Below are 12,392 nucleotides of genomic sequence, written 5' to 3'. Positions count from 1 at the left end.
TTAAATCTAATGGGTATAACAATAATCCATAATAATCATAAATTTATTTTAATATAGAATTTTTCGCTAAGCTGTAATACAATATATAGACAAGAGTTAATTATATACTGTAGTATATCTTATAATACATATATAAATATAATATTCGTATATTTTAATAATATATGAAACTTTCAATTTGTTTTTGTATATTAAAATTTAATGTGATATACGTATATATACATTATTATAAATCTATGAGATTCCGTTGAACTTTTTAGTTGAAGTTTAATAAAAATTAACCGATTTGATTCGAAGATTTTGACCACAAACTCATTAATCATCAAGCCTTTCATACACAAGTATCGATTGTTTCGAATTGTGGGCATATACATAAATGTATATGTATTTACATATATTGGCCCGTCAAAAATGACATATTTGGACGCGTGCACTTTGTTTTTTGCACTTGTGCAAGTTTCCCACGTAAAATTGGGAATGTGGCACAGATGCCGGCACGATCTGGAATAGATTTGAATGTCAACCCGAATGATGAATATCATCAGGTATGACGAAAAGGCCGTAAAAGGCAACTAGACTTATTCAAAAGGGAAATGTTGAATTGTAAAAGCTCGCGCAACGCATGAATGCCAGTGTGCACGGTGAAATAAAAATAATAAACAATACGATGAAAAAAGGCAGAACCAAAATAAAAATGGTACTTCGGTATCATCACTCTTCGTTTCGATTACGCATTCAATCCATTACGTGGCGATTAACTCGACTCTTTGACCAATTTACATACAATTCATTCGAGGTTTTTTTCTTTTCTTTATGTCTTTTTTTTCGAACGCTCTCGTATGTGTACTTTATTCGATTCATTTGGCCACGAGTGTTTGTTGTGTGGCTCGAGTCCGATTAATCAACCGATTTTTACTTTTATTTTTTGTGTGTAACGTATTGTGTAATACTGATTTTTTTCGTAATGAATTCAGTTCTAATTTTGTGCACATCCGCAATCTTAATTGGCTCAATGAAACATATATATGTTAACACATTTTTTAGCACGCGAATAATGCCTCAAATGTATACACATATATACATATCCGAATTTTAATAATTTCGAATATAGCTTAGATATGTTAGAAAGTAAAATGAAGAATATGTAAAAAAATAATATACAAAATTGAAAAGTCTTGTAATTATTTAACACTGAAAAAAATTTGTTCTTGAAAAGCTTTTTTTATGTCATAATTATTTTTTTAATGTTTTGTAGAGCTACAGAATTTTGTATTTTTTACAATGAATTTTGAGCAGTCTAATTCTTCAATGTACGGTACATTTAGTAATTTCATTCTGCTAATGTCACCGTAGTAGGGTTACCGAATATTCGAATACCTACATATATATATATATATATATATATATATATATATATATATATATATATGTATATATTCGAATGTTGAATACCAAATAGTAGCTTTAAATTATTTAGATTAAGTTTTAGAAAGGTATACATATAATATTTTTTTCCTATTCTGGTACATCAAATATAATCAAATGTGCTGTAGATTGAAAATAATATAAAAATGTGTGTTTAAAAGTATTCGAATACACAGATTTGGGATCCCTACACCGTAGGCAGCAAAGACCCTAAATATGTATGTTCTTATCCATACTGTCATTCCTCCATTGATCCTCTAATGAGGATTGTGTGCTCCAGAACATTTCTCTTCAACGCTCTCTACGTCAAATGACAGCTACGTATAAGTTTGGCCAAAACACTTCAATAATTGTTCCCCGAAAATAACAAATATATTATTTTATTTCATTTTATGTGAGAATACGTATGTGAGAATGTATAAAAGCTTGTAAAATTAAGTTCATATGAGATTACAGTAAATGAGAGCGGAGTAAATGGAGAGATTGTATTAACATTGATTTCCATATTTAAAGAAATGTAGAAGAAACTTGTCGAAATAACAAGATCGTACGAATTAATAATTATATGAAGACACGCTTATCACAGCTATGTATATACATATAGAGTCTGCTATGTCGCACTTTTGAGTGTATTCTTTCTATTATGGTAAGAACACATTCAAAAGTGCGATCTTAGATCTGTGGATGGGTTTTGGTGTGGGTTAAAGCCCTTTGAACGTTATTTAATTATTTTAAAATTTATATACATACATAAATCCATCCATTAATCTAATAAAAAAAAATATTGTTCAAAAATCAACAATTTTTAAGAATTAAATCTATAAGTTCATATTTAATATGTAAAAGCAGGTGGTATGTGTGTTGCAATATATAACGTGCTAATTATTTTAAACTGTATGTATGTACATAAATACATACATATATATTATACATGTAACATTCTATTTAGCGTCTTGCTGGATCGCGGCGTAAAAGGAAGACGATTCCTTCGAGACTTTGCGGAAAATTGAGTTTTCTTCGCGTCGAATTTTCCCCTTTTGAATTTTCAACTTTGCCCGTGCAACATCGAGAGTTTTTTACGACATTCGAAAACCACCGGTGCACGTTTGCCGCAGCGTGAATATGAATGAGCGGGGAAAATTAGGGAAATTCGTATACACGAAATTCCGGTTGTGAGTTTCCGCACTGAAATATGAAAACGAAAAACCTAGCGAGTTCGATTGACCCGATTCGCCACACGCATCATGAATCGCAAAAAAGTAAAAAAATAAAATAAAAAACTCTTATTCAAAAGCTTTTCCCGAAAAGCTGCATGTACTAATGAACAATATATAATATAAACCTACCGTATATATTATATATGTAAATATATACGGAAGATATAAAAATTTGACCTTTATATGTATGTAGAACGAGTCATATTTAAAGTTCAAAATCTACAATAACAAAAGTCAATTAATTGAACCTTAATTCAATTCACTGTTAAAACATTACACAATCAATACCCACCGAATCAGCAACATCTGATCTGATCTGATCGTAATGAACCAGTGGACTAATAAATTTAAGAATTTCATACTTTTACTCTCAAATTCTGCTTATTAACCTTTAGCAGTCGAATTGATTGATTGATGTGGTGTGGACTGACTTTACGATTGGACAGAGTCCATCAGGTCTGGAAATGGTAATTACCGACCGTTACCACATCGACAAAGGGACGCTACGTCATTAAGCGCTGCTTTTTTTATGTGACGTCGTCAAAGGTGCGAGAGCCGCCTTTGGCGCCAAACAAAAAGTCGACAAGATGGCTCAATCGTTGCGGTTAATTGTCCGAGTTTGTTTTATTTTGTATTTTTTCGATTTTCAATAGGAAGCTGATCACCGGGATCTGGAATCCCAGAAACTCTGGCTATCATATTATCCGGTCAGAGACCACCGCCACTCCTATATAAGGCAATTCAGGTGTTTCTAACATTATTTTGCTCTTGTCTCCGTGGAGCACTTTGTTCCTAGCCGCCACTACTCTGGCAATACACGAGGTTCTTTGCTGAAGTTGTCAGATCTAACATCTTACATTTTGTATCTTTAATACAATAGAGAGCATATGTATATGTCAATGGAGAAATGAAATTGTCTCAACTTGATGAAAATTCATCGATGGAGTGAAATTACATTTGAAACAGATGATAATCCGATATCACGTAAGCATAGCATTGCATCCTATTCGCACACATGTAATTAGACTATCAAAATTCAAGCTGTGCGTGTATGTATGTATGAGTAGAATGCAAGATGAAACCCATACCCGTGTTATATAAAAAGAGCCCTGTAAATATTATGTTATTTTAACAACATATAATACATACTCAAAACTGTGGCACGGACGTGCTCGTATATTCATTAGATCCCACTATTTTAATAAATTTCTCCTACATTTCTTCAAATATGGGAATCACCGTATGTACATATCTACATAGCTTATTTGTTGTACTCTGGAATCTAATATATAATTTCTAAAGAGACTTTATAACTATGTAAGGTTTGGTTGGGAGCATCGAAAACAAATCAAAGTTTCTATGACGACAATATCGTTGAATATTATTATTTTTTTATTAAAATCGTTGCTACCGAGACTGAATGTGATATTTTCCACCTTAGTGAGCGTAAATTGTCGGAAATTACTCTAACCCATTTATCTGGTAGTCTGCGCTCATCATTGTTGTCATGATTGATTGTGATTTATGAGTGAAATTTTGATTAACTCTCTTCCATTTGGGCCTACAGGGATGTTTTGTATTTGTAGTTGTTTCTTACATATTTATTGAAACTGCCTTTAGGCATTCCTTATGCTATATATTTTTTTATTTGATATTTTAACTTTATCTGTTATTATTAAATGCTGTTTTTTATGTTTATGTATGGATGTATTTATGTTTATGTTCAAATGTATTTTTTTTATATATAATTGATGGGTGTATTATTTTCGTTGTGTATTGATTTGTGTTTAATTGTTATTTTGATTTTTTTGTGTTATGTTTTTGACCATTGTGGCGCTTTAGGAATTACTGTTATGCCACAATGGTCTGTTTAGAATAAAATAAATAAATAAATAAAATAAATTTAATAAAAAAACAAATGTTTACTATTACATTAGCCATGTTTAAGCGATTTATATTACAAATTATATTACAAATACCGAGCGAAGCCGGGTAAAACCACTAGTATTTGCGAAGGTCATACGTCATTACCGATTCCAGCAATGTCCCGGCCAAAATGAATACATGACAATACTGCTAGTCTCAATACTTTCAAACCGTTCCTTCTTTATCGACTTTTTACCGCAACTCATACATTGTAAACTAATTGTTTAACGTCAAAGTCTCGATCGAGAATGTGCGACATAATCGCCACTTTCGCTTCACGGTAAATAACAAATACACGAGCACAGAGACATTGACCACTTCTTTTTCTATACCAGTCCCATTTGATCCGATCTTGGAGAACGAGACGAGGAAGACGTCAATGCGGAAGTCACAACGAATATGTAAATCGGTGGACACACACACACATGCATGAAATTGATAATTCGCGCAGTAGTTGTCCGGCGTGCGCTTTTGTGCAGCGCCGCCTGCCGAGATTTACGTGTTGCAAATTGGCAATGAATGGGGGATGTTGTGCAAGAAGTGGTCTCGATGTTGCGATTGTGATTTTCGTCCAAGAGGCGCTCTCGTTAGGCAATAACAATAATATTGAAAGTACACACATGGCACCGCAAAACGCGGTGCGTCGTATCTTCAAAAGCAACATCTGCGAAACAAGACTTGACTATAGGTATTTCGTCCACAATTGCTGCATAGCTGTGGAACGTTGTTCAACTTTGAGCACTGTTTATTGATTTTAATCTTTGTTTTTGTTTCAGGTTCAGGTTTTGGCACTTTGGCGAATGGAAAGAAGTGCTGGTCGATGACAGATTGCCTACCTTTCGAGGAAGACTGATTTACCTTCATTCTAGTACGACGACTGAATTTTGGGCGTCGTTAATGGAAAAAGCTTATGCCAAGTAAGTTTAATTGAAAATATACATTTTTTTTGTCATGTGCCTACTCTTGACTACTCACAAAAAGATGTCAAATCTATCTGGCTAATTTATGTACGTATTAAATCGTTATTGGAGCCTAGACATCAAAACAATCTCAGTAAATTTATAACGTAACTATTTTTTTCTAAATTGTATTGAATAAAATGTATAGTTGAATCTTCAAAAAGTTATAACTATGCATGTATAATACAAAGAGCTGTAATGGAAGTTCATACAGCCTATCACGAAACGAATCTGCTTGGTTTAATTTTTAGCATGTATCTTCCTCTCGTTTTAATATATTAAAAGACTTCTTTCCGGTCGCTTTCTTCATGTTTGAGGGTCGTGACTTGCCTGTCTTCTAATTTCCATAATCCCCATAGTGATTCGACAGCCATTTTCCCAGTGGCAGTCCTGATCTGGTCACTCCATTCGTCTTGTTAGGGATCGTCCTCTTCCTCTGTTTCCCTCAACGCTTCCCATAACGATCAATTTTCCAGGCTTTCCTGGTCTCGCCTCGCGATGTGTCCAAAGAACTGGAGGATAGCCTATCACCAAACGTCAGCTCTTAAAAGATTGAGGCATTGGTTCTTCTCGCTGTCCAGGGGATTCTAAGCATCCGTCTCCAACATCACATTTCAAAAGCGTATATTATTTGCCTTTCTCGGGCTCGTAATATCCATATCTCCACTCCGTATAAAAATACAGGGAATACCAAAGCTCGAACCAGATGCATTTTCATAGACACGGTGATGCCTCGATCCTTCAAAATTTTATTAAATTTCGACATTGAGCTTTTTGCCTTGCCGATCCGCCTTTTAATTTATTAAATCACAAAACCATAGCCAAAATAAGCTTAAATAACCGTCAATTTGACCCAAAATTTTTTTTTCCTATGATACCATTACGGGTTGCCTCTGAGTGACATCCATGGTATTAAACTTTTACATGTATAAATTTTAAATCTTATTCAAATAGTGGTGAGATAGTGGGTTGGATGATTTTTGCCAATTTGATGAGGAACAGTTTCAACAATGAAATCAGATAAATTGGCAAACTCAGGTAAGAAACAATCGACTTCGAGATACAAATATCCAAGTCTGACCATCAGCACTACAGAAATACTTTTGAATAAATTATTTATTAATCGAGGTCAACCCAGGGCTTGATCCCGGGAACCTCTCGGTGGTCATCATTAACGCAACCGCCGAGCTATACTGCTAGCTGAATACTAAAATGAATATTATACAATTTATTACTTATTCTTTACAACGAGCTTTTTGATTGTTTGTCAAACTTTAGACGCTAATTACGCTATTGGCGTAATTTTTTAAGTAGATGTGTAACTGTATGATATTTCAGCCGTTATATATGAAAGTGACATAAGTCTACTTTGCTTCATTTCGATAAATATTTCGAAAATCATTAAATAATGTTTAGCGTTTAATAATATTTAAAAATACGTTTATTCTGCTTTTCCGAGATTCTCAACATATCGAATTAAATCAAACATAAATAGTGTTTTGGAACTGAAAATTGGACTTCCGCCACTTTCAAATATAACGGCTCATTTGTAAAATATAAAAAAAAAACACCAAAACACAAAAATAAAAACAGTCGAATTTTCTCATTTTTCACAAAAATTTCATTTCAATCTACACATCAATGTACCTATAGATAATGTAAAAAAAATCAAAACTTAAGGAAACTCTGACATTGAAAGATCTGTCGAATCATCAAATAAGCATTCATTCTAAAGTAAAATAGCAGGTAATTCTCGGGATTACTTATGGAATTATTATTATGTATAAGCATCGCGTGAAACTCCATAGTTCATGAAGTCGCGTGAGAAGACCATTATGTCTAAAACTGTTGAGATGTGTCTATAATCATTGGTGTCGTCTTCCGTTCCTACTCAATCATTATAATAAAAACTCCCAGGAAGACTTTTTTCAAACTTCCGTTAATTCTCATACGTTGCATCCTTTAGGTTGAGTATTAATTTTAGACATTCTTTCAGATTGTATGGGAACTACGAGAATTTGTCTAGTGGTTCGACAACGCGCTCCTTGCAGGACCTGACCGGTGGCATTGTACAGAGCTTTGGCTTGAGCCATCAGGACCGCTACCTCACGTTCCAAGTGCTGAACAGTGCCGTGCCCAGATCGAGTCTTCTGATCGCTACCATTACGCCGGTAATACTTGCCTCTGAACTTAATCGATCACTAAAAAAAAACAACAGATCTCCTATCTTAACCGGCTTATCCGACCGCATCGAATCGGCCGAGAGCGGCTCGTGCGTGCTAATCCAATGGGTTAATCAGTGGACTATAAATGTTTCAGGATAAAGAGAAACGACAGCTGCGACTACGCAATGGCCTTTTAACCCACCACGCATACAGTGTGACTGGATTGGCGAGGGTCAGAGGTCAAGGAGGAGAAACACCCTTGGTCCGGTTGAGAGGAGCTCGAGGGAGAGGACATTGGGCAGGTGCCTGGTCTGCGGGATCCTGGGAATGGCAAGGACTCTCAGACAGGGACAGGGAGCTGCTCAGCGTGAGAGTAACCAACGATGGAGAGTTCTGGTGAGTTATTTCATAAATTAATACATAGGGTTTGTTGTCGAGTTGGGCCGGTCATGCCGCATTGCACAAACACCGCATGACCAAAACGAGTGCCGCGAGACATTTGAGAAACGCCAAATACCAAGCTGAACAATAACGGGGCCATATAATCTGGGTTCGGCCAGCAAAATGCTAAAGATCCCCGGTTGTCTTTGATAGTGAAAGTCGACAGGTTGCACTGAATGGTGTGAACCGCGAGCTCCAGAGAACTCTTTCGCAATGGACCGCGAGCGATCTAAAACGCCAACAAGGAGACCGCGATTTTCTCATAAATCCTTTCCCTTTGCACACACTTCGTCCTAGAAACTCACTTTTCTGCTGCTACATCGACAAAAGTTCTAAATAACATATCAAGTACTTCAAATACAAGTTCGCTCATTGGTTTCAAATATTAAACTCATATTTCTTATAAAAAAATATTAAAAAATATATACTATTGTGTCATTATGGAATTGCCCCTAAGGTGACACCTATGGCCAACTTTTGTACTTTTCCACTATATATAAATTTTAAATCAAATTCAAATAATGGTGACAAATGAAGGTAGGTGGCCAATTTGGTAGGAATCGTTTCAACAGAAATCAGATAAATTGATAAACTCTGATAGGAAAAGATCGATTAGAAGTCAAATACATATATCCAAGGTCTGGTTATCAACAGAGGATCGGGGATCGAACCCGTGACCCCTCAGTTGCTAGCATTATACGCTAACCTTTAAGCTATGTTTCTGGTTATTAAGTATCATTTTTTATTTAACCTTGAAAATGTTGGTAAAAGGATGTTAAAAAACTCATTGTAATTTTTTAAATCTTAACATACTTGATTAGCTATTAATAATACAGTACGTATTTATTATTTACATATGCATAAAGAGAATTTTAACAAAATTTATCAATTAGGACCTTTTCAAAGAAATATAGAAGCTATGCAGTTTTATATCTTTGTTATTATTTTATTCCTATTATTTGTGTTGAAAAGGCGTAGTAATCATATCGCAATAAAGAAAATAAAAGTTGGATTTTTACGATGACCGATACACTGTACATAGAATGATTGTTTCTAATTCCATGTTAAATCCTCTTTTATCCGTCTTAAGATTGTTAGATTGAAGCTTGTTAGTTCCGTTTATTAAGACAAAGCAAAAAACAAGATTAAATGCTACACATGTAGTTATGTACATACATATGTACCTGATATAGAACTTAACTTCAAATCTCAATATTATTAAATTATTTTATCATTTTATGTTTTAGTATTATGCAATATTTTTATCGTATTATATGTAAATTGATTTGATCAATGGTAATATCGATTATTTATGATGAATAAATTAATTTTGTACCTATTCATTCATTCAATACTAATAATACTTAGCTAGTGTATTCTGACTTATTTTTATATTGAACAAAAATTGATTCAAAATTCACCATAATATAATATGCACTCGCCTTATAATATTTCTTCATCGATTCGAGAACGGTGAGCCATTACTGTGCCAACAAAGTCAAACAAAGTTTACATATCATTAGATTATATCGCCGCTGTTGAGATTAACTATAAGTGCGAGCCATAGTTTGAGGCTTGCCGTACTAGATTGAGCAACTTGAACAGATATCCGTGCCGTGGGAAAGTCTTTAAGACTTGTACATACATAGGTGAAGCGTGTACATTTTTTTCCAATACACTGTTCAACTGACGTACGAACACTGATAATTTTCAGGATGTCTTTCGAGGATTTTTCCAAGCATTTCACCCAGTTGGAACTGGTCCACGTCGGCCCAGACGATTGGATGAGCGAGCCGGCCCTGCACAGCAAACAACCCTGGAGAGCAGTTTTAGCTAGAAGAAGATGGAGGGCTGGTTACAATGCTGGAGGAGGACCGCAGTACATAGGTATTGATCAGATTTCATATTTTCTCTTCGGGCAATATAAAAGTTGTGCGAAATTGAGAGCTTCGCGAGTCGTTTCGTAGCTCTTCTATCTAACTTGGCGACATTTGACCAAGTAAACAAACGAATGCTCGCTTTTATGGGTACGATAAACTTGTTTCCCTGCAATTAGATCTAAGATCAGCGCTACACGGAGCTTTCGTTCCCGTTCCAGGAACTCGATAAACAGTTTATGTTGTTTCGCTTTTATTGCCGTACAGGGCGTACAAAAATTCGCAGCATCTCCACACCGAACATAACTAACTCTGTTTGCCGATCTAGCGAGACAACCCGGTGAAATATGAGTTTCATCCAAGTTCCAATCAAACTGGATGTATCGTCTGAAAGATCGGTGAATCCGTGGCAAAAATTATCTTCGATTTATTCTGAGGAATGTGTCTATAATATATTCACGTGAGCATTCTACCGCAAATCGATCACAATTAAGTTTTGCAATGTCGTAAAAAATAATGTAATAATTCCGAGCAACAGCTGACGTTATCGATAACACGCGCCATACATATGGTCATACTGGTCAAGAACGGGTTTCAAGGAACGGGAAGTTCACGTTCCTGTTAATTCGAGTTGACATCGAAATTCATATGCTTAAATTTTTTTTTTAAAAAAACCTGATTTTCATCATCTTAGATCAACGATTGTCATCGAATTCTGAACAATTATTTTATAATTCATACTATGAAATCATTCATTCTAATTTAAAAAAAATAAGCTTCAAATCCATAAACACTTAATATAGTTTCTGTTCAATTCTCATTTTTTATTTTGAATTTAAAATAATTTTAGATGATTAGCACTATTTGGTATGAGATAGGGAAATCTTGGACTAAAGCAATTAGTAAACACTTCCAGAAACAATTATCTGTTCTACATATATAATAATTTATCATTCAGGTACGTCATTTGGATATTCAGAGGAATGTATTTACCCCTCCCCCCCTAAATTTGGCCAGGCCAGGAACATGCATGCCACTTGATAAAATACTATGAATCTCAATCAAATCGATTATTCCTTACTAAGATCAGGTCAGCTGAAACCTCATCAAATTTAAACATGTCAATTAGAAGCTTCTTAAAAAAAATTATAAAAAAAAAACAACCATAAACTGGCCAACTTTTTCCCCCACTGAAAAAAGCTGAAATGACGTCCCTGTTATCATTATAATAAAATGAGAATATTAATTGCACAAACTACTTCGAATATATATAAGTAATAGATATGTACATATGTTAATTTACCTTGTCTTTATTATTTTACTAGGTTTCTTTATATGTTATAAAAAATAATAAAATAAGCATCCTATTAATAATGTGATACAATTCTTATCTATAAGTTCTGTACCTCAACTACATATTATTATCACGCCAAATTTCCTTCAGAACAAAGCAGCCTCCTCTGAAACAATACGATTCTCTATTTGCCTCATAAATTTTGAATGGTCTCTTTTTCAGGTCGGTAATTTTCTGTTGTGTTTTTGAACATTTCTCAATACAACATTTCTCCATGTGTATTTTGCGAAGTTAAAGTTTAGCAAAATTTTCAGTTAAATATTCTTTCACCACAAATGACTATTCTATATTCCGATAAATGTATTCCGATACTTGTACCAACTTTCGATTAGACCAAAATCAATTATTATTGATATTGCTACAGTTTCGTAACTACTATAACGCGGGGGTACGCGGTGAATGCGGGCTCTTGGGGTCAGGGGGCCTCCAGGAATATCTCCAAATATTAACCTTTTCAAATCCGAACAATGATATATTGTTTTTTATGAAAACGGCGAGAACTGCGATCGTTTTTGACGTCATAATGGTCGTTTTTGAATATTTACTATGTGCCAGTGCATTAGTGGTATGATATGTACAATTATATATATATATATATATATATATATATATATATATATATATATATATATATATATATATATATATATATATATATTATATATACCTATATACCTGTATACCTATATATATATATATATATATATATATATATATATATATATATATATATATATATATATATATATATATAGGTATACATTTATACAGAGTGTTTGGTAGCTAAGTCCAAAGCCTTAAAGGGTTGATAGTTCATATCATTTAGAACATTTTGAGCCACATATACCTCAGTCCAAAGTCTTACGATTTTTTTAAATTTTATTTTTAAAGATTTTAGTCAAAACACCAAAATCTCACAGTTAAAGCGCTAACTCAATTAGGTTTTTACACCCTAATTATGATAATTGATACGTCACCTGTATGAGTGATATCTAAAAAGAAAGGGCAATAAGCAGTCATGTTTATAA

At 34.0% G+C, this 12,392-nt stretch overlaps 1 protein-coding gene across 2 annotated transcripts in view; it reads left to right on the top strand.

Moving 5' to 3' along the window:
• The window catches only part of LOC143910871 (calpain-1 catalytic subunit-like), a 141,045-nt gene that overhangs the window by 119,082 nt on the left and 9,571 nt on the right, over nucleotides 1–12,392 (top strand). For both annotated transcript variants that reach the window (XM_077429478.1, XM_077429479.1), the window contains 4 exons: nucleotides 5,345–5,485; nucleotides 7,524–7,698; nucleotides 7,847–8,088; nucleotides 9,848–10,020. In XM_077429478.1, coding sequence (XP_077285604.1) covers nucleotides 5,345–5,485; nucleotides 7,524–7,698; nucleotides 7,847–8,088; nucleotides 9,848–10,020 — 731 coding nt within the window. The remainder of the gene's footprint in view (nucleotides 1–5,344; nucleotides 5,486–7,523; nucleotides 7,699–7,846; nucleotides 8,089–9,847; nucleotides 10,021–12,392) is intronic.

Source organism: Arctopsyche grandis, chromosome 4, assembly GCF_051622035.1.
Source record: "Arctopsyche grandis isolate Sample6627 chromosome 4, ASM5162203v2, whole genome shotgun sequence".
Classification (NCBI taxonomy): domain Eukaryota; kingdom Metazoa; phylum Arthropoda; class Insecta; order Trichoptera; family Hydropsychidae; genus Arctopsyche; species Arctopsyche grandis.
Note: the sequence above shows the minus strand (reverse complement) of the source record. Positions and strands in the feature narration are given on the sequence as shown.